At 40.4% G+C, this 25,647-nt stretch overlaps 3 protein-coding genes across 13 annotated transcripts in view; all 3 read left to right on the top strand.

The window, feature by feature from the left end:
- Positions 1-6,323, top strand: part of DENND2B (DENN domain containing 2B) — a 171,440-nt gene extending 165,117 nt beyond the window's left edge. For all 11 annotated transcript variants that reach the window (XM_083838168.1, XM_083838172.1, XM_083838165.1 and 8 more), the window contains 5 exons: positions 124-2,982; positions 3,251-3,314; positions 4,798-4,972; positions 5,937-6,032; positions 6,147-6,323. In XM_083838168.1, the coding sequence (XP_083694294.1) occupies positions 124-158 (35 nt within the window). In that variant the 3' untranslated portion in view covers positions 159-2,982; positions 3,251-3,314; positions 4,798-4,972; positions 5,937-6,032; positions 6,147-6,323. The remainder of the gene's footprint in view (positions 1-123; positions 2,983-3,250; positions 3,315-4,797; positions 4,973-5,936; positions 6,033-6,146) is intronic.
- RPL27A (ribosomal protein L27a) lies at positions 2,913-6,323 on the top strand. Its single transcript, XM_083838206.1, has 5 exons — positions 2,913-2,982; positions 3,251-3,314; positions 3,892-3,967; positions 4,798-4,972; positions 6,147-6,323. The coding sequence occupies exons 1-5, from the start codon at positions 2,980-2,982 to the stop codon at positions 6,273-6,275; spliced, it is 447 nt and encodes a 148-aa protein (XP_083694332.1). The 5' UTR covers positions 2,913-2,979; the 3' UTR covers positions 6,276-6,323.
- A 137-nt stretch (positions 6,324-6,460) lies between these two features.
- TRIM66 (tripartite motif containing 66) overlaps positions 6,461-25,647 on the top strand; it is a 49,879-nt gene continuing 30,692 nt past the window's right edge. The window contains 6 exon segments of the mRNA XM_083838162.1: positions 6,461-9,533; positions 9,862-10,022; positions 10,630-10,732; positions 10,918-11,092; positions 21,708-21,811; positions 25,266-25,413. Coding sequence (XP_083694288.1) covers positions 10,015-10,022; positions 10,630-10,732; positions 10,918-11,092; positions 21,708-21,811; positions 25,266-25,413 — 538 coding nt within the window. The 5' untranslated portion in view covers positions 6,461-9,533; positions 9,862-10,014.

A 25,647-nucleotide genomic window follows, 5' to 3' on the forward strand; every position in this document is an offset into this window, starting at 1 on the left:
CTCTGCCGGTATTAAGAGTCACTGTAGCAACTACACTACAAATTAGACCCATTTGTTAAGGGATTTTTGATTGCACTTGGCTTTTTCAGTATATGCTAGTGATTGATGGTGTGTTTTCTTTAGGAAATAAAATGAAGTTCCTTCACAAGAAGAATTAAACCCTTTCTGCTGAAACATCAACCCAAAGACTATTTATGACACTGTCCTTAAGACCCCTGCAACTCCAAATTTTGATGTGGGAGGAGAATGAAAAAAGCTGACCACAGCTTTGAGTGACTACCGATGCTGTTACAGTGTGTCAGATGATGACTCCTTTATGTATTTGGATAGAATTTGTAAATAATGTGCTGTAAGCTTTTGTAACTGATTTTGTAATGAGCAAGAAAAACTGTGGTAAATATTTGTATATTCCTGAGAATAACAGGTGCTTTTTTTCTTTAGTATGAATTGAGTTATGCTTGGTGCAAAAATGAATAGCTGATTATGTGCAGCTGACTGTCTCAGCAGAACCACTGACTTCAGGGAATGTTTGTGAGAACTACACTGATGCCTGAGTACTGCGGTAATGAATGAGCTCTGGGGTACGTGGGAGAGGTTGTATGCGCGGGGGCTGTTTTCATGTGGCAGAGTTGGTATTCTTTTCCTAATTTTCCTTCTAATTAATTTTAAAAGAAAGAAATAACAAAGTAACTTGATAATAAGGTACTTGGTTCACAATACAAACCTTCCACTCCGTTTGAACTCTGGTCAGTAAACTACTTGTAATCCATTCTGCACTAAGACTGCTAACCGTGAGGAGATCTCAGTTCTTTGACATGCAAGCTGCAATGAGTAGGTACAGTTCATCCTTTCCTAATGTATGTATGTATGGTTCCTAATAAACTATGTAAATATACCTGTTTGTTTATATTCTTTGCAAACCTTTGTGGACTTCTGATTTTGAGTGGGTACAAAACCAGAGAAACTTGTGAATGTGAATTTTCAATTAAAATACCAAAAAAAAAAGGTTATTATGAAACTCTTTCAGTAGGTTTGCTATTTCATGATACTACTTGGTTTTCCTTCTAGATAATGCTTTTTATTAGAGCCGAGACATGGCATTTTATATCATCACTGTTTTGTTAATTTTATCCTAACAGAAGCATCTCTTAAAACGATTTTCCTTTTTTCTTCTTCTTCACACGGGTTAGCAGCAAATTATATCTTGTATCATAGACAACTGATCCTGAACTGTGATATTTTCACATTGTTTTTATGCTACATATGTTTTTACGTTTAATTTGGTTAAATGATCCAAGTAGAATAAGAACAGCTTGTAGCAGACAAATATTTTGCTTAAATTTCTGATGAGCTAATCAGCTGCATTCTATGACAATCTGCTTTTCTTTTGTATTAATTGCAGTCTGGTTCAGGTGGTGCTTGCATCGTGGTGAATGCTCTTCAGCAGGACAGGAATGATTAGCTTGCCATGGCCCTCTGCACAGCAGCAAGTGCTACCCAAGTACCACATTCATCTTTAATCCGGTAACACAAATGCTGTTAAGAGATTCTATTAGCTTTTCCTTAGCCTGAAGAAGAAAACAGAAAATACTTGAATATTCTTTCAAGTCTGACATCTAATGAAAATTACCTAGAGCTTTCTTTTTAAAGAAAAAAGACCACTGTATTTTTCTTCATTTGCAGTGTGACTTCCTTGTGTAGTTAAACTGTCTTTGAGGCTTGCGCAATTCCTAACCTGGCAGTGGTTCTGGTGTGCTATCAGCCTCATAGAACAAAATTGAGGGTTTATTCACCAAAAAGGTGAAGTCGTTTCCTTTTTTCCTTACCTCCCTCACACTCAAGTATATACCAAAGCTTAAGTGTACATGAAAAGAAGCATCTGTAGAATGTAGAATATCAAGCGCTTCTGATTCAATTGAAATGTAATCACAAATGTTAATTTCTACAGGTTTTATGCTGTAATATGTTGTAAGCTACGGAGTGACTTTCAGATGTAGTTCTTCAAATCAGAAGCAATAGCTTTCACTTGTACAGGTGGATGCTGGCTATTTTATAAACAACAGTAATTATATGTGTAAATACATGTTCCTTTTGAGAAAATGATTGATAAAACGTCATCCTTGGCTGATGGTAATGTTGACATGAAAAGAGTTGTTAGGAATGCAAGAGAGACACAGGATGCACGTGTTAAGAGAATGCGGTGCGGTAAAATGCATCTCCCACACAGAAGCTGTTTTCCTCCATCTGCACTGTAAAAATCTAAGCAGGAAGCTTTTGAACGATAAATTACCCGTCAGCATGTTGTTCTGGGTTTTGCAGTCAGAGGAGTGCACCAGTCAGGGTGACAATCACATTTCAAAAGCTTGTAGGTACCTTCCTGGTCCTCGGACCATGGCTATGTAAATCAACCTTAGTGTTTCCAAAGGTCTGTGTTTAAAACAAACAACTGAAATGAAAGTGTGGGGTGTATTATTCCACCTTGCACGTTAGTTTAGAAAACTGAGGTGACGACTGCTGAACGGTGGAACACCGCTCGTGCACCATGTAACCGAGAAGGAAGTCCTGAAGAAAAACCAGCGTGGAGGCCTGTGGTTCAAAACTGGGGAGAGAAAAAAAAAGGGTAAAATCTTCTGGCGCGGAATATATTTAAATAAAAAAAACAGTACGAAACAATTGTTTCCAGTTGTCCAGGAACTGTTACTCTGGCGTGACAGACGGCGGCGTTTACGGGCATTGCGTTTATTGTCCCGGCTACTCGTGCGGAGTGCCGTGACCCAACTCCCCGGCCTCCCCCCGCCCCCCTCGGCACAGGCCGCAGGAGGCGAGCGGCCGGGCCGGGCTCCGCGACACCGCCCCGCGGCTCGGCGCCGGCAGGAGGAGCCTCGGCGAAGTCTCGCGAGAGTTCGCCGTGGGCGACGGTGCCTTCCCCCGGTCTCGCGAGCGCGGCGCCCTTTCCCTTCCCTCGCGCACGCCGACAAGATGGTGGGTGCGGGACGGGACGGAGCGGGGCGGGACGGGCTGCCCCTCGCCGCGGGACGTGCCCGGGGGTGGGCTGAGGGTGGCCGTGGCGGGCGGTTCTCCAGGCCCGCGGCCTGCTCGGGGCGTTGAGGGCGGCCCGGGGCGGCCGCTCCGGCCTCTCCTCGCAGGGCCCCGGCCGCCGCCCGCTGTGGGCCGTGAGGCGCGGAGGAGCGGCGGCTCTGCGGGGGGAGGGCCGTGTGCCGCCGCGCTCACCTCTGCCGCTTCTCCGCAGCCTTCCCGGCTCAGGAAGACCAGGAAGCTGAGGGGACACGTCAGCCACGGCCACGGCCGCATCGGTAAGTGGGGGGCTGCGGCTCCGCAACGCCGGCGGGCCTTCGCTGCTCGGGCGCCGCCTCGGGCGGGCAGACGAGGAGCGCACAAACACGGGCCCGGCGAGCAGCTCTGAGGGCCGCAGCACGTGCGGGTGGTGCCCGCACCGTGGGGGAGATGCCCCAGGAACGTGGTGCTCCGGAGTTTTGCCCATCCCTGTGGACTGGGTTTGTGACTTAACTTGGATAGTACTTGGGCGGTAGGTGTTGCCTGAGAACGTGGCTGGGCGACATTTTAAGTTTGCAGGCTGATGTTGTGCCAGTTCAAACTATGGCCGTTCCTGCCTGTTCTTGTCAGTTTGCTTGTGTTAGCACTGGTGTCTTCTCATACTTCTGTAGGTTAAAGGCATCGGGTTTTTTTTGTTTTTTTTTTTTTTTCTTGTCTAGGGTTAGTCTTTAGTGGGTTTAGCTCACTGAGTTGATATGAATGGAGAAGGATAGGACTGCTATCATCAGAGTAATCAGCTTAAGTTGACTTTGTGCTCCTAAGCTCAAGTATTACATGTGATATTCTTAGTTTAACTAACTTCATTTTTCTTTTTAGGCAAACATAGGAAACATCCTGGTGGCCGTGGTAATGCTGGTGGTATGCACCATCACAGGATTAACTTTGATAAATAGTAAGCTAACGTTTTAAACATGTGCTAGCAAAATGCATGTGTCTGAAGTAGAAACAACTAAATTTTATGTGAACCACCAAACTTCCCTACAATCCTATGTATCTTTTTCTCAAACATGAAAGTTTAATAGCTGAAATCAACTTGTGTCCCCATTTTCTCTAAACTCAGCGGCCTTTTTTTCTTAAGCCAGGCATCTTTGAGAGTTCAGTGCAGTAAACTTGACCAAGCTTGCCAGTTACACCGTTGTCCATACTAACAGATGTGCCCACAAAATGTTAGGTAAATCTGAAGCGTTATATAAATCAAAGCTACACTCTACTTAACTGCATGCTATAGAGGCAAGGGTCGTTGTCTCACTGCCGAGACTAGAGTCACATCTGAACACTGCCTGTTGTCCTGGTGTGCTAGAGTACTCGGAAAGTAACCACTAATCTCTATTCGCTGGCTGTGACCATTGTTGACTCAGTCAGTCACCAGGTTAGTGACAGGAGCTCTGAAGCTCCTCGTGCAGTGCAGTCTTGCACCGAGTTGGTTTTGCTCAGAATATGCAGGATTGGACCAGACTCACCATGAGAAGGATTAAGTTGTGAGTTCAAGGGAGAATAGATGCTTTAAGGAAAATAATTTTCCCTTGCTTTGGATAGCAATGATTATTGCACTTAGATACCACATGTATTAATACAAATAAACGTGTAATGTGAAAGTAAGATAAAATTTTACTTCTAATTTCTTTGAACAAGTAAGATGTTGTGTTAGTGTTGATTTGTAGTCCTACTTGCTTAGGATGAATTAAAAATGTGACCTAACGAGGAATGTGTTTTCTTTCACAGTCACCCTGGCTACTTTGGAAAAGTAGGCATGAGACACTATCACTTGAAGAAAAACCAAAAGTTCTGTCCTACTGTCAATTTGGATAAACTGTGGACCCTTGTTACTGAACAGACAAGGCTCAATTATGCAAAAAACCAGGCTGGACTGGCCCCAGTCATTGATGTTGTGCGCTCAGTAAGTTTCTGTTCAGATTCAGATCTGCAGCTTCTGCTCGCTTGAAGTGTAACTTAGCTTTGCATATCCAAGTAACAAAATGGTAAACTGCAAATAAGCTGCAGTGCATGAATATCTGTAGACTTCTCGGTACAAATTCATGCATCTTAGCATATCAGTGGTTAAACTAGTACTTAAGTTATGTTTTTTCCTGTAAGAATGACTTCCCTTATTTTTGAAAGGTGGTGAAAGATTACTTGTTCAAAATATCACCAAACGTAGGTATGAAAACATGATAGAGCTATTCTCACTTATATAAAGTCACTTTTAATTCCGAGACTAGAGTCACATCTTTACACTTGTGATTGTTCTGGTGTGCTATCATTCTCGGACATTAAACTTCTGATCCACATTCACTGGCTGTGATGCTTCGTATCTCAGTCAGCCACCAAATCAGTGACACTAACTAGTCTGTCAAGTAGGTAGTGAAACTAGTTACCAAGTAGATATGTTTTGTGTACCAAATACCTCTGCTGGCCAGTTACACCTCTTCTAACAAGCTGTGACTTTAAAGGCTGTAGTATTAACGGGCCTTGTGCCATGGTTGTCCTTTTTATGCAAAGGATAGGAGTGAAACGAGGGGAGAGGGGAACTATTGCTGTGACAGCTTGCAGAGCAGAATAAACCACACAGGTGCTTGGGCACCAATGTGTTGACGCTCTTCAGTTTTACTTTTAAGATGTGCAGAAGAGTCTTCTGCTCTCTTCAGGAATACCAGGATGTCCAGCAGGTAAAGAGCATGTGCCAGATGTAAGTGGGTGTAGTAAGTAGTTTGTTGGAGAAATGCAGCCAGCTGCTCTGTGCTGTGGGAAGTGGAAGTGGTTGGCAGCTTATTTACAAGACTTCAGTGTTTTCTGTATGCAGTACTGGGAATATTACAACTTCCAACATTCTAAGTTACCAAAACCTTTAATTTACTTTATAGTTTCCACTTCTCTGAATGAATGCAACGCCACTAGATCACACAGGATATTTTTTTCCATTCATACCAATCTTGTATTGGAGACGGACAATGAATGAGGTCAGCAGCGGTGATCATGGTTTTGTTTTTTACTGGTGTGTGCTAAAAGACAGGTCTGAATGTAGGAGCCTTTAAGCTGATTACAAACATATAATGTTTTTTTAATCTTTCTAGGGATACTACAAAGTCCTGGGCAAGGGCAAGCTGCCCAAGCAGCCTGTAATTGTGAAAGCAAAGTTCTTCAGTAGAAGAGCGGAGGAGAAGATCAAAGAAGTTGGAGGTGCATGTGTGCTTGTGGCATAAAGGCCATTGTTTTATTTGAAGTTTTGAATAAAGACAATGTGTAAAATGTGTTGATTGATAGATTTTTTTGACTTGTTCACACACTGTCCTGACTTCAGTCTTGTGGATTTAGTGATTTCTGGCTGTTTTTGATCAGTGGTTTGGCTGATGCTTGCTACAATTTTAAACTGTTTGGCTACAGTGGCGTCTGGCATTTGAAGAGATACCTTGCTGCTTTGTTTTTACAAGGTAGCAATGTACATAGGTTATTCCTGTATTTGTGCAACTCCTTCAGTAGGTGACGCTCTCTGGTGACCAGCGATAGGACCTGAGGGAACAGCATGAAGCTGCCTCAGGAGCAATTCAGGTTGGGTATTAGGAAAAGGTTCTTCACTGAGTGAGTGGTTGAGCACTGGGACAGGCTCCCCAGGGAAGTGGTCATGACACCAAGCCTGCCTTGCTTAATGACACAATTCATGTAACTTCATTTTTGCAATTGACTAACCTCCTTTTCAAGTGTACAGCACACAATTCCTGAAGTTGCTTTTGTGGGACAAATGGTGCCAGGTAGCTTCAAACGTGTACGCAGCTATGGCACAGCTGTAGAGCTGCACTGTATGAATTTCTATACGTGCTTTAAAATGATTCTATAAAACATTATTTGCGTAGTTGTAATGTCAAAATAGGACTTCAATTGCCAATGCAAGGGTTGGCCATGTATGCCAAAGAAGAATCCTTACATGATGGTTAAAATCAAACTGTTACTATAATGCTCAGCATTATAAGTCTTAAAGTATTCCTAGGTGCTACAGATTAACTTCTAGTACATGTGATACAATCCTATTAATGAACCCTTAACCTAGTGTTTGGCTTGAATTATTTCAGGGCTTTTAGGGTAAAGTTGATGTGCATTGCATTTAAAGTTTGTGAAATACTGAAGTTTTTAAGATAAATAGTGAGGCTGGGACGCCTTTATGCTAACACATTATGCTACTGAACGGCTGTCAAAGTTAAAGGTTAAAGACCAATGAAACATAAGCACTCACTGGCGTTTACAAGTTGCCTTAGTCCAACCCTGCAGACTAACACGTTTATGGTAGACTCTTCATCAGGTACAGTGTGGGGAGGAGGTGAAAAGTGTCTCCAAAGGGGACTACAGGCTGTGGAAGGTGAGAGTCCAGCTTCCGATTATTTCAAGCAGCTAAGGATGTTGCTGCAAGACAGATAACAAGGAGAAGCAGTGTAACCAGAACATCTATCGAGGGTTTGGTTCGGTCCTCAAAGGTAAGTCGTGGGGTACAGTAAAATAAGGACCATTGCTACTGCCTGCTGTCAGTGTGGTGTCCGACCAGATCCCACTGACTGTGAGAAGCTTGATTCACACAGAAGCACCCTGTGCACACAATCAGCAAGTGATTCCAGATAGCTAACGTACACAGCAGACACTGCTCTCAATTCTTTGGTATTTAATGTTTTAATACATTAATGTTGTAAGTAATTCTTCGATATTTTGTACAGTTGAACTTTGAGTACAACCCAAAAGTTTGGCGGCCCCTCTCGCTCCGCGCCGCCGCCATCTTCCTGAGGCGAGCGCCGGGTCCCGCCCGCAGCTCTCAGTCACGGCCGTTGGGCGCGCGGGGGCGCCCGCTGCTGAGGTGGCGGCCGTTGGGCGCGAGCTGCCCTGTCCGGGGGCTCGGGAGGGCCGCGGTGCCCGCCTGTCGCCGCGCCGTTTCTCTGGGTTTGTTTCCCAGCCGGTCCCCAGGTACTTGGAGAATGTTTCCAAGGTGTTAAGAGGGCTGAGTAAATAGCAATTTCACTGCGTTTACCGCCTGCTTTTATTAACAGGGCTAATTTCACACACCGGCTCACCTCATATTTTTGTTCAAAGTCATCAAGCGTTTGGGATTGGAGCCCTGACTTGGTGATGGTTTAAGGTCAAAAATCACATGCAGCATTTTTCTTTGTCACTGATTTTTATCCCCCCCCCCCCCCCCCCCTTTGTTTTGAAACAGTTAGTTTGGGGATTGCGCATGTGAGGTATTGAGCCTGGTTAATCAAGCAGGCGGGTTTTGCTTCACTCACACCGCTGCCTTGGCTGAGCTCCACAGATCCCGAACAAGAAGCTGCTGTGAGGGCTGCTGAGGAGCCACCGGAAGGTTGTCCGGCACGCTGACTCTCTCTTTTTCCTCAAAGGACAAAATGGGCTGCTGCTAATAAAGTTATTCTAGAAGTAATTCTAGATGGAACTTGCAAAGTTTATGTTACAACATTTTAAAATGCTGTAGCAATATCCATTTTTAATTGAAAGAAGAAGATACAAAAAATCACCTGATTAGATCTGAGAGAACAGAATGGTGAAAGTTGAAAGTCTTGCATAGGGATTCTATCCCTAAAATACTAAAATAATATAATTATGGGAATATACCTGTTACAAACTTCTCCTGTGTGAAATATATAGGTGCTTCACTGGAAGTTTCAGTCCTGTGATACCTGGCTGCTTCCCTTTGGTTTGTTTGGTGTGGCTGTTGCCCTCCAGGGGCTGTCATTGATCTTTTGGTCCTGCAGCAGCTCCCCCAACACTATACAGCGCCTTTCGTTTTCCCTCCTTGGGCTGATAGGCCAAATGCTAGGGGCTTTTCTCCCTGTTTCGGGTGTGACTGCTTGCCAGCTGCCTCCCCCTGCTCACCCACCCCATCTTCATCCATTTCTGTCCTGTGTCCTGCCTCTTCACCCTCACCACATCCCTTCAGATGCAGTTATTTGCTTTGTAATTGCAGCTGCTGGACTTGGTGTTTCCCACCAGCCTAGCCGAGTCACTGGTAATGTAGCTGCCTGACTGCTGCTTTGCATACCTATCTCAGCAGGAAAGTAGCACTTTATCTCACCCTCATCCTTCCCCCTCCTATCAAAAAACTTGCACATAGTTTCACATGTTCTGCAAAAAGCATAGATTAAAATGTATGGTAACCCGCTTCTGGCTCATTCAGACAGGTTTGGCCTTTATGGTGATAGAGCATTTCCCAATATTTGGCTTTGTGTTTGCACTGATTCTCTGTGCATTGATACTTTGGTCCCGGGCTGTGGTTTCTCTGACTGAACAATGCGGTAGCCGAAGACCTCAACTTCCTATTGCAGACATTACATGTTTTTGCAGGTTCTGGTCTGTTTGCTTAGCAACAGGACTTGCAAGAAACAAAGGAGGTGGTGCAAACTGAAAATGTGTGCTTCCCTAATCACATTTGTCTCTGAAAGATGGTTGATGAAGATGAACTGTAAAAAGTGAGCTCATATAATAAGCACTTTTGTAATGTTTATTGTTTAAACTACAGGTGCAATTACCGCAGCTGTTTTCTAAAGGGACCTGTAGTTTTGAAATTACAGTCACAAGTTTTAGTGGTATATTTGAATTTGTTGGAGTGAATTCAGTAAAACTGATGAATATCTACTTATTTTCATTGGTTCTTAGAAGTGGGCCTTGGGTGTGAGGTGTTATGGTGACTTTAACGTGAAGTCCAATTTTTCTTAAATAGCAATGACTTCAGGATGCAACACACAGAGAAGGCTGGTTGTGAACTTCTGAGACTTTCACAATTTTGTTTCATTGTAGAAGAAGTTGTGTCTGCTAAACATTTCTATTGGAATCTGCCTTGAGATGGAATCCTCCAAAAGAATACATATCTCTAGGATTAGTCGCTGTTCTTCTGTGATGGGGAAATCTGAAGATTGCTGCAAGTAGTGTACTGCTGATGGCAAGGCCACCATGCCAAGGTAGGGGCAACTACATGGGACTGTGGCCCCAGGAAGGAGGTTCAGTCAGCTAAAGGGTGATTCCAAGAGAGATGAGACTGCGTTTACTTTTCCTTCTCTGATGCAACTTGCAAAAGTTTCCCTTTGCAGGCTGTGTCTGATTGACATCTCTATAAATTTCAGAAACAAGGATAGAACATGAACTGCAAAATACTCAATTTACCTTGGGGAGCTTAGGTTGGCAGGGGAAATGCTGTCCTACCTGTAGAAAATTCTGACTTGGTCTATAATTTGATCTGTGGTCATCTTGACAGGTGAAATTTAATCACTGTGAAGTGCATTTTATTACATTTCTGTGAAGAAGATTAGCAGAAGATATTTTACATTTCTCAAGGCAGCTTTCTAATGGGGTGTTGCTGAAATGATGGAGGTAATGATCAGTTATGCTTATCATTATTTTCTTTACCTGCAAGCTATAAAATATTGTGGTGAAATTATAAAAGCATCATTTTTGTTGCACAGTTTCAGTGCTTCTGCCAGGAAATGTACAGCGTGTGACAATTCAGGCTGGTAACAGCTTTGTAAGTAGATCAATAGAACAGATTATTTCTTTTTTTTTTTTTTTCAGAGGTTGCAAGTACTATAGAGAGATAATGGGATCATGGTTTATAAACCTTAAACCACACTTTCCTGCACAACAATCTGCAAAGATATTCTTTTTTTTAAAGCGGGTATGTGATTTTCAGCTGCAAGGGACTTCCTCTTTCTTCAAAAGGACTAAGTAAATGTTGTTTCTGAGAACATGCATCCCGCTGTTGCCTTCTAGTTTGTGCTTGAGTGATCAAGTGTATTGTTAAGTGAAGGGGCTGTCATGAGCCATTTTGTGACTCTTCATGTTTTTGATGTCAAATTTCAGCCAACGGCAGTGGGGACTCTGGATCTGCTGAGGAATTGCTTGGTATGCAAACGGAACCTGGGCAAGAGAGACCCCAGAATGCTCCCTTGCCTCCATTCCTTCTGTAAGGACTGTCTTCCAGATCTGGTTCAAGGATATAGCTGTATTCCCACTGGATATGAAGTTCTATATGAAGGTAATGTTTAAGAATCTCTGTTTGGCTTATGCTGTTTGCAATACAGTATTATGAAAATAGATGTATTGGGAATACTTTTTGTAGCCTGTTCCTCTAAAGCACTACTTGAAAAGAACAAACTAGGAGACTGGAGATTTGTATGAGCAGAGGGTGGATTGAGAACAAGCCTCCTTCAGAATGTTTTCCATTTAACAGCAGTGCTTTGAATAGAAATGACACAGTCAGGCAACCTTTACATTTTCCAGAATGGTCTTGATTTCATTTACCAAGTGTGACATTATGGATATTTGCTTTGCTTAAAAAATGAATAAATGCTACAGGGTAGTTGCTAGGTTACATCTTTATTCAATCTTTTAGACATGTCGGACCTTTTTATGGTAGTGGTTGTGGTGAGAATTTTATTCTTCCTTTTCTCCCCCTCCTGCCCTTGCAAACACCACAGCAATCACTGGTGTCTGGTTCTTTGCTCCTAAAGGAGTGCATAGTAATTTTTATTGGAATATGACTGTTGTGGCGCACTGAAACTCTTGGCGCCTTCCTTTTTTCCCATTATAAGTGTGGTTTCACCCTATCTGAACACTCACCTTAACAAGCTGACTAAATCTAGCGAGGACGAGAAGCATTTTGAGACCGTGGCTTTTGAAATCTTGAAGTTATTTGTACAGTTTTTTGTAATGATGTTAATAGAAAATATGTAACTTTTTTGGAATAGGATTTAAATCACAGAATGCAGTCACTTAAAATGAATGAGGCTTAATTACCATAGGGAAACATTCCAGACTCATTACTAATTTATAAGAGGAGCAAAGGCACATAGATGACTGGTATTTTCACAGGCTTTGAACTTCAGATGAATAAGTGGCATCATTTATTATCTCTTCCAAAGCAAATTTTAGAAACATGTAGGAAGAGAAGATACTTTCCCTGAGGTGATGATAATCTGAATTGACAAGAGAACACAAGCTAGGTAAGTTGAGGTTTGAGAACAAGTGGAAAGAGTGTTAGGAGATCACCGTTGAAAGGCCAGCAAAGGAAAAGGGGATAACTTAATGACAAAGGAGAAAGGCTATTCGTGGGAGGGTACAGACAGAAAAAGATATTCAGGTAGGAGGAGACAGAAAGCGAAGCAGTCATTTTAATTAAATGCCTCAAAATTTTAAATGTCTGGTCATACCAGACAGAGGAACCTACTTTATAATAAAATGGTGTTGAAAACAACCACTACATTACTTTTATTTATTCTCATTTGACATGTAAGCTATTCCTTTCTCCCGCTTGCTTATGTCTGTGAAGTGGAAAAGGGAATTTTTGCCACTTGGTGATATTGGATGAAATGCAGCTATAGGTTCTCACGAGTCATTAAAATATTAGGTACTTGTCTGAGCACTTGAGCAGGGATCAGGAATTATTTGTCTATAGCAAATTGGAACAAAGACTAGTTTATTTCTGTATTCTTGAAGTTTCTCCATTTAATTCCTCATTCTCTTGTTGGTGGGGAACTTCTATGGGAAAAAGCAAGATTAGAGAAATGATTGAGAAAAGAAATAATGAACAGTGATGACCCACTGTAAATGGAGACACCAGGTGCAAAGACTTGATTAATATATGAACAGGAAGAGCAGCAAAAAGAAAACATCAGTGTCTCTTAAATCATTGATTGAAACTGCAACCACCATGGGTCAGCTAGGATAAGTTTGTGAAATCTTCTGATGGCATGATGCTAAGCACTGCTTACCTCATCTGCACATGCAGGTAGCACAATACCTGCTCAATTTTCAGTGTTATCTTTCAGTATGATCATACATTTGTGTCAATGATAAAATGTATATACAATAAGTGCTAAGCAACTTCAGCTGAGGTGTGAAATATTGTCTGTAAGTAAAATGCATTTGCTAATTGCTATGAATTCTTTAAGCAACATATAAGAATAGAAAAAGTGAATGTATTTCCAAGTGAAGTCAATCTGAGATTTACTGTAAATGCATGCTTTAATTTGTGGGTTTCGATATGTCATACTGTAAGTAGTAGTATATCAACATAAAGCTGTTTTGTAGGTTGTTGTTGTTGTATTAAGATTGCTGAAGAGCTGTAGGTAAGTGGTCTGGATATTTGATGGTAGTTGATGTTGGACACTTACGTTTATACCTGTGTCTAAGTCTTTGGGCTTAAGATATCCCCTGAATGAAAGCTCAGAGGTAGACTGAGTTCTTATGGAAAAAAGCTGCATTCGTGTCAGAATTTATTCCAAGCTGTGAGAAGTGAGAGTTTGATAGCAATTTGAATGAAACAAGAAAATAATTTTTGAAATTTGAGTCCTACAGGTGCTTCTAATATGAAGGGGACTTTAAGTTACTCAGTTTTTCACTTCTTTTTCTGCAGGCCAGTATCACTTTCCTTTTTTTTTCCTCCTCTCTTCATTTGGAAAAAAGAATCCTTATTTTATTCTTCTCTACAGATCTGCATGATTTTTGCTTCTGGTCTGTTTCATACATGGGAAGGAAGAGTTTTAAAGAGTGGGACTGGGGATGAGAAAGACAGAAAATTCCTAAATCTCCTGAGATGATTTTCCCAGGCTACTACATGAATTCTGCCTGTGTAAATTGCCACTCACAGTACACCATGAAAACACACGCAATTGGTTCTTGAGTGATGCCTTGGCTTCTTGGGCCTGGCCTTCTTAATGAGTACTGGAAACATTCAAAACCAAATTCATCCAATTTGCTGTGCCTATGCCTTCTTTCTGAGTTGGGGGTGTGGGCAAAAATAAATTACCCTTTATCTGCAGCTCTTTCTCTCCTTTAGATGTTTGATGATCGAAGTTGTTTTAATACTTTCAATATCACCAATGTAATAGTTTCAGAAGTAGCTGAAAGAGGAGAAGTGGAGGTCTGTTGTTGTGAAAAGTTCACAATTTGGAAGACTGTATCAGCTTGAGGGCTGGCTTTTTGTTGTTGTTTTGTCTTTCTTTTTAAAAAAATCACAGGCAACCACTGTTCAAATTGCAAATTAGGCCTTTGAGAACAAGGCAGATCAGAACAGATGTACTAGAAAACCTTGCAGATTTACTCTAACTGATAGTAAACCCTAGTATTATTTCCATTTTGTGACTGAATTAGGTATATCTGACCCATACGTTACGCTTCACATTTGTAAAATGAAGTTAGCAGTTGCCCAGCTTTATAAATTGCTTTGGGAAGTGGTGGATTTAATTGTATTATGTTTTTGTATTGAATTTGTATGTTGGGCTATTTTTTTTCCTGAAGTGCTATTTTAAGAACGTGCTTTGCCCTTTTGTGCTTCTCTAGCTTGGATAACAAAAGTCTTAGAAAATGGCTGCATAATTTCTTTCCACATTCCGTGCATAAGTCAAAAACCATCCACACTTGCTTCTTGTTAGTTTTCCATGCACAACAAAGGGTCTGAGATCCCCACTTAAATGCCAGGAAAGGTGACATGAGAGAAATGCAAATTGAACCGATAAGACTGACTGAAACCAGACTATTAAAGAGAACAAATGTGACTTTAACTGTTGACAAGCGTCCACTTGCTGCATTCTATCATTTCCAGCTGAAAATGTATAGTTTTCTCTATCTTATAAGATAGATGCTATGTATAACCATGGATTCCCAATTGTGAATGGCTCGTTAGCAAGGGACACCCAAAACTCCACCAAGCATTCGTCATGCTTGCATGTACCATCTTCAAAGTTATCTTCAAGGGGTTTGTTTCAAGAAGGTTGAGCTTGGACTTCCTTGGCTCTAGGCTCTGGCATTAAGAGTATGGTATACTGGCATAAAGAGGAGCCTCCAGGTGCCAGCACACAATGCCTTGTCTTGTACTAAGTCTGTACATAAGAAAAATACACTTCTGTAGAGTTCTTTAAATTATATTTAAGCTTAGTGTGGAGTACAATTTGTCCTTCTTGGTGTTACAACTGTTATATCTTGAGGCCCTAAATAATCTTGTTTTGATGCAATCATATATGGTAAGTGATGCAATGCATCATTCCTATTAATTCTGAAGGAGAACACCAATTTGCTTTAATTAGGTCCACTTAACACAAAATATGTGTTTTGTTTCTAAAAAGGGAAGTAAAAAGGTTATCCCAAGGAGGGAAACTGTTCATAATGTATTTATTTAGTCATCCTAAAATGGATTTAAGGTTACTCAGCCCTTCTCACACTGTTGTTCAGATGCCAGATCCAAAAGGCAAGTGAAACAATGGGGGGATAGTTAAATAAATACGAAGATGTAAAGTCGGAGGTTGTATTCAGAACTGTTTCCTATAACCTGTAATTGGGTCTCTAAGGAAGTGTAAATTATGTCTGCAGTTTGAGCTGTAGCTAATGCTCTCTGAGAATAATTATTCTGATGGTTGTTGGAGGAAAAAGAACAAAGGAATAGGTGCAACATGTGGACAGCAAGTATAAATGTGGTGTGTATGATAGCTCCAATGTTTGTTTCTTTATGCTAATCAATTCTCAGGATAATAATAGGCTGTTAATTATCTGCATTGGTTTATTTCCCAGACAACCAGCTTGAGGGTTCTTTCTGTTTAGACCTGACCAGACTGTAAGACCTTGAAACAAAACTGTGAGGTGAGGCATTTGATGTTCAAAAGGTCTTTGTACTCAGTTTCTATACGTGGTGCAGAGGTTAGTTTGCACTTTCAGGGATGATTGCTGCAAATTATCTACAGCTCTGTCACTTACAAATTAGATTGCTGCAGTACAGGTGGATTAAAAACTTGAGGGCACTCAACAAATTTACATTTTTGTGCTTTTACAATGGAACACTCTGTATAGGGGCCACTGCCAAGATGTCCACTTACTATTCCTTGGGTTCAGTGCAGTGTTGAAGCTTTCACTAACAGAAATGGAACTGTTGTGGTATGTGAGAAATGTGACCTGCAATGCATTAGGGCTTGAATGGCATACGCTTGAGTGGGCTTTGGTGGCAGAACCCTAATGTTTTCCTGAAAGCTGATTTTGGATATGGTGCTGGAATGTCCAGACTGAGTGTGTCTGACTACTGGATCCACTGTCTTTGAATTTCTGTTTTCCCCAACCTGCTGTCTATTCACTATTGCTGATGGGAGTGCAAGAGTGGAAATGAACACTTGTCTTATGAAGGGCTGCTAACCACCTCAGCAAAGTACAAGTCTGCTGTTGAAGCTTTTCAGGGCTCCAATGTGTGTATGTATATAAACTTAACATGCACATACTTCTATAAGTACACATACACACTTCCATAAGTACGTTATTCTCTAGTGCTGGTAGTTTTTGTGGTGGTGTTCAGGTGCAGTAGTCTACCATGAAAAGAATAGTGGAGCCCTGGAAGGATGCATGTGTAGGACTACTCCTCCACATACCTCATGTGATGAAACTTCCTGGGAGTCTGTTCAACACAAAGTGGTCTTCAGTGCTTGCTCAATACTACCTGATAACTCAAATACATAGAGAACAGCTTATCGGTGGTTTATCCTGCATATCACACTGAAACAGAGCTCAAATCTAACATTAGGATCCTTGCTGGCCTTTCTAAATTTGTGCCCATTCCTTTAGCAATGAAGTCTGATGTCATAAATGATTATTTCAATGGATAAACAGCAGAAAGTAATGAACTTCTAAACAAAATTATTTATGCAAACATTTCTAACTCCTTCCTCCAATATTGTTTACATACAAACTCTACATAGTTTATGTCAACAGCTCTTATTTTTTTTCTACGTCTAGAGATTTTGATAACAATAATGGACCTCATTTGGGCATCATGATTGCATCATAGCTGAATTTGGCTCCTGATCTCTTAATATGTCAACTCTGTTGTTTGAATGCTGTAATTCCATGTTGGATTACTATTTAGATCCAGAAATTGCATCATTCTCATACGTACAAACAGCAAGTCTCTGGGGCTTCTGACTATTCTCCCCTTCACCCACGGTGCTGTAATTATGATACATTTAAATGAGCTGTCTGCAAAGTACAGGTTCTTAAAACAAGTTAACACAGTTGTTTAGAGGTAGTGGTAAGGAAGTAAGGCAAGAAAAATATTTAGGGAATGTCCTGCAAAGTGTATTGAGGGAGTGGACGGTGTAAGACCTGATGCTACCTGAGCCTGGAAAAGCTCTACTCTTCCCTTCTGCACGCTTGCTCCAGGTTACTCTGATGACTGAGAGAAGACTCAGGCAAGAAGGGAAGTAGGATGCTGCTATTTATTCTCTCTATGGGATTTTTATTTCACCACTTCAGGAAAAATACAACCAAGGCAAGTGAAGAGAGGCCTGAATGAATCTCAGAAAGGTGAAAGCAAGAAGGAAGGCGAGAAAAAAATACCATGCACTTCATAGTGGGCCAGTACATCTCTTTGCACTGCTGATTTGTCAGCATTTCTTGCTGAAGAGGGGGGCGCAGCCCCACATACTCTGTGGAAGGTGCAGCCACTTCTGTCTGCAGTACGGCAAAGCCTGATTCCAGGGAGCACACTGTGTGTGCAGTTCTGCTTAATAACCCTCCGCTTCCTGACAGAAGTGACTTCGTGGGTAGCTAAGTGACACTTTATCCAGAGGACAGGTAAGGGGTTTCTAGGAAATTGTGCTTTACTGGTGATTCTACTTTGAGCACAAACACAGCAGCGTGCTCGCTTTGCGTTGTTGAAGTAGCTGCTGCTTGTGGCTATTTGTAAATGTCTGTGTAAAATGTACTTAATTTCAGGACAATTGCTTCACAAACCATTCTGTAGTGTATTTATTATGCCAAACTATCATTAGATTTTGGGGGGAATTTGTATTGAAAAAGGTTGGGCATTTCCAGGGAGCACAGATTTTGATTAAATGGAAAAGGAAGGAAATCGGAAGTCCAATTAGCTGAACAAGTATGATCTCCAAAGCTACCACATTCAGGGAATCCCTCTTCTAGCAAGATGTAGATGTCTTCTGTGCTTGTAATGGAGTCTTAAAAAATATACAATTCAGTATTAGGACAGGTGAAAAGGTGCTTGCTGATTAGTGCTTGTATGAGTAGGAAACTGCATCCAATACAGTACCGCCATAGTGTCCCCATTATTTTTCCTGTTAACTTACAATGTTTGTTCTGATTTTTCTTGTTTTATTCCTTTAAGCTGAGAGCTATACATGTTTTGTATGTTCTCAAGGGAGTTTCAGATGCGAGATCCCTGTAATTCAAAGTTACTTGGATATTTGAGACGCTCTTGGCATTTACACAAAGCTGTACTTCATTTGGTGGTCTGTGGCAGTGATTCTAACGTGATGTTTTGACCTATGTGTGTGACTTGTTCCATGTATATCTTTGTAACAACACTGATTTCAGTAGCAAAGCCATGATCTAAAACATGGGGGAGAAATTGTAACGTGGCATCCTGGGCATTGCTTTTAGATGTCCCCAGATACTAATCAGCAGTAGTGTCTTGTACCCTCAAAATGGTGACTGTTCTAAACTTCTGAATACCGTCGCGCTTCTCAGTATGTTTAAGGAGGATTCTGTGCAGAACTGAAATCTGTGCATGGAAAATATGTTTTCTTAAGGTGAAAAGTATTGAAGTTTTCTTTAAAAAATATTAAAGAGAAGGTATTGTCTGTTCTTAAATTAATGCATTCTTTATGCAATGTATTTCATACTTCACTGGTTTGAAACAGATTAGTACAATTTAAAGTTCATGCGAACTAGCCTAAGGCTGTGAGCATTACATTAAATATCATTCAACTGGTATAATTTGATTTAACATTCTGCACTAACTGGATAGTCTTGGAATGTAATAAAAAATGTAACTTCAATATTAACTTTTTTAACCTTATGCGGAGGATTCATGGAAGTTGTCCTTCCTATGGCAAAGTCCTTAGCATCACTTTTGTTTCCCAGTGAGCAATTCCTAGAAATGTTTTGCGTAAGACTGTGGTCACCTGTATGGTGTGTCAGTGAAGGAGTAACTGTGACAGCCATGCATTTCTTACTTTATAGAGTAACCTGTTGATAATTTCCTCTTTAGTCAATTTGTGGCGTACTGCGTAGTCTCAGTATGGAGGTTTTCTCTTTGTATTAGCCAGATCAAGGACTGACACTGCTTGGACAGTGCTGTTAGGGGAGTAAGATGCTGGTTCAAGGTCTCAAAGGGCTAGAGGCAATTCCCTGTAAAGTCAGCAGATGGTTTCCTATCACTGCACCAAGAATTAGAGCATGTCCTATGAGACTTACTTGAGAGGCTGCCTGTAAAGTAGGATTTTTGCTAGCTAGATTGTCAATCAAAATGCATCCATGTATTTCTGCTGCTGCTGTTATAACTGAGTTGCTTTGTAAGGTGCTCACATAGATACTTGAAAACGGTTTCACCTTCTAGGAATTAGCACTGCAATTCACTAACACTTGTAGTACACACCATTTGCAAGGAGTAGGAGGGCACTGTCTGTGTAACACATCTTGCCTTAAGTACTGCAGTGCTCCTACTGTGGTTACATTTCTCTAGAGAACCGAGCTGTTAATGGAATGTGTAAAAGACACAGAACCGTAATTCAGGGAAGCAGAGGGAGGTTACAGTGCGACTAATATGAAAGCATCTCATTGTCCTAGGGTGTAACATATGAAGGTGATTAGCTACAAATATTGTAGGTAAGTAAGATACCCTTTTAGCTGCGCTCCTAATATTAAGGATGCAAAGGGAAAAAAGTTAGAGACTTCTACAGCTTTTCGCTGTCATGGGCATCTTTATCAAATGAATTTTTTTAGCCTGTTTGTAACTCCTATCACCAGAATACCCTTAAACAGGTCTCAAGTTACATACCCAGGGGATGAGCAAAGCACTGGCAGTTGCTTGCGTTGCCCTTTTCCCCAGGGGTGACTTGTAGCTGAGTAGCACAGCCACCTGTGGGTACCGCCTGCTTTCTGCACGTCTGTGTGAACACCGGTGTTGTATGAAATGCAATTAAACAAGGGCAAGGTAGACCTTAGTCTGGTCCGTGAGTCGCCAAATCACAGTTCTGTTGTAAATGCAACCTTGGAAAATAGTAAACAATATACTTTTGCTTTCATTACAATGATAGGGCTTAAAAAGGCCTAAGCCTTGTGGAAGCAATTCTATCTAAGGTGTCCTCTTTCAAAGGAGATGCAACAATGCAAAGTGTTTTTCCAAAGCATTTATGAAAGAAAATGAACTTATTGAGGCATCTGACTGTATAGTGCTTTTGTCAGAAGTGGTAATGTAGGAAGGGTTTGGGCTTTGTGTCTCTGCAATTTGTTAAAAATAAAAGTAGCCCAGATGTGAAAACGGTAGGCATTCAGGGTTAGAACTGTGCTTCTGGTCAGGGACTGTAGGAGCTGTATTGCAAAGGCAGGTAACACCAAGCTGGAAAACATGAGTGTCTCTGATAACCGTCTAATGCGAAGAGTAATAGACTTAAGATTTATTTTATCTCCAAGTCACCTTCCTTATTTAAAAATAATTTTAGTTAAGGGGAGAGCACATTGAACGGTGCCAGTCCAGTAAAAAGTTGTAATTGATCTTGCTTTTAAAAACTTTCTTTAAGTGAGTTTGCATCATTTAGTCATGGAAAATATTTCTCTTAGTTATCATAAATGGATCGCTTGACAAGGTGAGAGTAGCATTAAAATTCTGTTCTTAACAAAATGGAAAGACTTAGAGATATAAAAAAGACTCGATGTGATAAGGTAAAAATAGACTGACACCACCACCACCTCTAAAGGTTTGGATTCACATCTACAGTAGTTTACAGAAATGTGGTCAGAGACACGCACATCCCTTTTCAAAAAAGCACTAGATCGTCTAGCAGAATTCTAGCCCCAGAAGTCTAGGAATGAAATAGCAGAGACACAAAAATGCAGTTATACAGTTATGGACAACTTCTTGAATGGTGCTGTTAGTTCTCAGCCCAGTCACACCGTACCTAATGAAGGTGGAGCCAGGTTTTGCTGCTTATGCTGCTCGATTTGCTCTGCTTTGGGAGTGTCAGTGGAACACAGCCTGATCGCTTTGTGTCACCTGTGGACTTGTTGTAGTGGATGTTTTGCAATTCTGACTTTTACTTATGCAACTTTGAACTTTTATATTGACTTTTTACTTCTGTTAACAACTTTTTACTCCTCTTTATGACTTCAATTGGAAAGCATGCTGTGCTGTAAAACTAGTATTAGGCAATGTGTATTTTATGCTTTGGTATACCTCTGGTAATGCAAAGCTGATCGAGAAGAACTGTAGCTAGTATTGGAAAGCACAAGTAGCAAAACTCTGTAACAAGAGTATACAGCTTAAGGTGCACCTCAGCTTTTATCAAAGCTTCAAGCCCTGATGAATTCATGGGAATTTGGACATGTGGATATCCTTGATAAATACTGAGATAAATCACCTGAACCATAGTGTATTTCTAGGGATTTTGTTGCTTTGTTTTTCTTCTGTGTGTATTGAACTAGATCTAGCCACAAGTAACTTAAGGCTTGAAGAATGCCTCTAGTTTCCTGGAACTAAGTGTTGGTTTGATGTTAAAAAAAAAAAAAAAAAAAGCCAGCAATACTGAAGTGTGGTTTATATCGTTTCCTGGTTCACATGGCTGCTGTGTGTTGTTTAATTTATTTATTTATTTTAAATGCAGGTATCCTTTCCTGCCCTGTGTGTAAACAGACCTGCTTTGCAAGAAATGTAGTTGAAAATTTCTTTCTCAAGGACTTTCACACTGATAATTCAGCTATGGCAAAGGTAAGTGAAAACCACTAAGTAGGGTGCTTTGTGAGTTGTTAAAACACTACCAGACTGACATTGTTTGATGAGCAGAACAAATAGTATTGAACAACAGACTGTCTTACATTTTGCTTATGCAGCACTTTAATTGCATCACTGCAAGGCATGGACATACTGCCTTCATATTACTCTTCTAACTTTATTTGAAGAATGATTTTGACTCTGTACTTACTTATTGATACTAGTGATGTAGAACTGGATCTATGTGACACATTTTTTTATTGTTTATGTTGTTATAATTATTGCTTATATATTATAATTATTGCTTCTATATTGTTTATACATTATCTAGAAGATAATGGATCTCTTGGATTTCTCATTATCCTGTTTCTGCTCTCTACACAAAATAAACAGAAACAAAGACTATTGGCTTAATGGTTACACCAAGATTACCCTTTAGATCCTATGCGGGATTATCATTTTCTGATTGTCTGTTTTGATCATTTAAAAAAAAAAAAGGTCACATCACATTTCAGTTTCTCATTGGGGAATGGATGCAAAAGATGATTGGGAAGCATAAGATTACTATCTTGGCTGTGTATTGACACTGTACATAGATGGATTTCACTTGTGTAAAATACCCAGATGATGAGCAGGTCTATCCTCACAGTATTTTTACTTGCTGCTTCTTTGTGATGCCAGGAGAAAGGGAGAGGAAGGTGTGTATCTCTGATCCATCTATTGCAGTACAATATTATATTATTTGCATGAGTAAGAGAAATTTCAGAATGTGGTAGTATTACCTGTATCTGGGAGATAAAACAGCTGGAAACTTGTCAAAACTAATCTGTAATCTGCTGACTGCTTTAGCCAAAGCATGATCCAAAGCAAAGGACTGGTACCCAACAAGCAGGGATGTTGGACTTCACCGTTTGAACCAGATCCTGGACCTCTGTCTCTTCTGTGCTTTTGTTGATTCCTAAGGAAACTGGATAGCTGCATTAGGCATTCAGTTTCAGAACCACTGGGTAGAGGGGAACATTTTTGCTATAAAGTAGGATGGAAGCTGTATCTTTCCACTCCTCTGAACTGCCATTGTTATATATGTGTTGGGATTTCTTAATTATCATGACTCACTTAATTTACCTTTCAATGAGAGTTGGTGTAGAAACAAAATCAAATGAGGATATCTAATAACTTCAAAAGCACTAGATTATTTTTTAGACCTTCTTCAAAAGAAACTTTTTCTTTTGTGTAACTCCCTTAGGAGTCCTAAGAGGAGTTCAGTAAAGCAGAATTCTCACTGGAGCACAGGAGTACCCTAGAGGGACTTGAGAACCGTCCTAATAGTTTTGGGCTTGCTTCCTTTTTATTGACAGTCATGTAAGAGTAAGCCTTGCTTACTGTCTTTTAACCACCCTTCCCTCAAAAACAAAGCTATGAATGATATCAAAGGGAGAAGCACCAACTCATCCAATTGAAGCACAGCCGAACAGCCATCATTTTCTTAACTCACCTAATGTTTTCAAGTGGGAATCTGTCAAGACTCATAATAATGTGTTTGGAAACCAGATGTTTTTCAATGTGTGAGATAGTGAAGCATAAAGAATAGAAAGTACTATATACAAGCTGCAGAAATTTCAAAAACATTCACTTCAGAATCCCTTGCTCAAAAGGCTGTTTTTACGTCATAAATAACCTAACTCTGGGAGCACTCTGTGCTCTGCAACTTAAAAATAACGCTAACATAAGCTCTAGTCAGACTGTCTGACAGCTGAACGGTGGCAGGTAAACCTGTGATTAGGCAGTTTTGGTTATTACCAAGAAGGCAGAGCACCTCTGAACTTGTGACCTGTTTCCCAAGCAGGTGGTTCATGAGTACCTTATAACTTAGCCACTTCTTTTTATAACAGGCTTTGCTTCCCAGAATATTTTTGCATTTTGGTTATATAAGTTATATTAGGCTTTTTGTTTTGAAGTGTTACACGTACATTTTGGAAAACATTGTTGAGAAGCAAATGGCTAAAACTGTGTAATGGCTTACATGAATACTTTCCTGCCTAGACAACCTAACACATTTAAAAATTTGCTTTTGTTGTCTTACTGTCAGAGAGAAATCTCTTTGAAGGAGATGGGAAATACTTAGAAACTCTTAACAACGAGCTGATAAGAGATCAGTTGGGAAATTCCAGCCCCACTGAAGAGGATGGTAAAACTTAAATGAACAGGAATAAAAATTTTTGTTCTTGTGCTGAAGTAAAACCTTTGAGTCAAACGTGAGTCTCAGAAGTGAGCTGGATATGGATATTCCACTTAGTATTAAAGCTGTGATTTAACACTAAGAAGACCAGCAAAGAAAGAATTGTAATTGTTTTACCCTCAGGATTTCTAAGGTCATGATCTGGGACACAGCAAAGAGAAACTTGACTTTTAAATTCACCAGGACTTGCATCAGGGCCTGTATGCTGAATACTTTCAAATACTTCTCTTTGTGTTTCCCATCAGAGTAGTGGGGATGCAATTGTAACAAAACCATAGTGAAGATAAGCTGATGCACAACAGAAAGAAAGCACACCATAGGGAAGTCACTTTGCCATCTATTATTAGCTACTTGAGTAGCTGTGACAACAGCAGTAATATTCAAGAACTATGCATAACTACAGTAAATATTTTGTAACTGTGTAGGAAATGTTTGAGATTGATAAACTGGTGGCAAAGCTTTTATGGTTTGAATATGGTAAAATTATATAATTATTTTCACTCTGCCCATTAGTACCTATTCATGGCTACATTATGTTAGAAACATTGTGGTAGGAGATTTCAACAAGGTATTTTATGCCTCATGCAAATCCTTTTTAAGAGAAGTATCATTATAGTCCCCTTGAAATAACTCCTGAGGTCATTCTGGATAACAAAGGAATCAAATCACTCTGTTCACTTATATGCTGCTTTATTCATTTCACCTTTAGTGACAGTTCCAGACAACATGGCCTATAAGAAAGGACATTTCCTAAATAGTTGAATTGATAGAGATGATAGTTAGTTACGAATTCCAGTTTATTTGATGTTCCCATGTCTGTCTTATGTTTCCAGTTCATTACAGTTGATAACAGTATATGAATTCAGCTTGGTTTTGTTCATCTCTTTAGAGTATAGGAAATAAGTTTTTTTTATTAGGAGTATGTGGATGTTCCTGTATTGTGTATACCATAGCCTATAGATTTTGTAGGTTTTCATACCTACAAATAACTATTGTGCTAGAGCACAGAAAGACATTATGATTTAAGAGCTTCGAATCGCAATTTTACTCTGGGCCCTTTTACAACAATAACTGAGCTCCTAAAATCACTTGAATTGTTCTAATCTAATGAAGCAAAATACTAAGTTTACCAATCTGAATCATAGTTTGTTGAAGATAGTTTGTACAGTCTAATTTGTTATCCATATATGTAACTGTGCTTTTTGTTCTTAGAGCTGCTCCACGTGTAAAGAGAAGAGACCTGCTCACAGTCTCTGCACAAGCTGCAATAAGTGGTTGTGCAGCACGTGTACAGAGGAACACAGACATGGCAATGAAACTGGAGACCGCTTCCTGTCTGTATCCCTGAAGGGCTGCACAGGTACTGAAGATATGCTTTGAATGTTTAGGCTTGTTCTCATATCAGTTATTCAGTTGAGAATGGAGCACGCACAGGTTCTGTGCTAGAGAGGTTCTGTGCTGTCCTGTCTGAGTGTGACTTTAAAGTGTATATACATGTAAATGAGAGATTATGGGATTCTCTATCACTTTAGGTGTCTGAACTTGCCTTTGCCACAATCAGTAATCTATGTTTGAGAAATCCTGGATATCTGTT

Source organism: Anser anser (assembly GCF_964211835.1).
Source record: "Anser anser genome assembly, chromosome: 5".
Taxonomy (NCBI): domain Eukaryota; kingdom Metazoa; phylum Chordata; class Aves; order Anseriformes; family Anatidae; genus Anser; species Anser anser.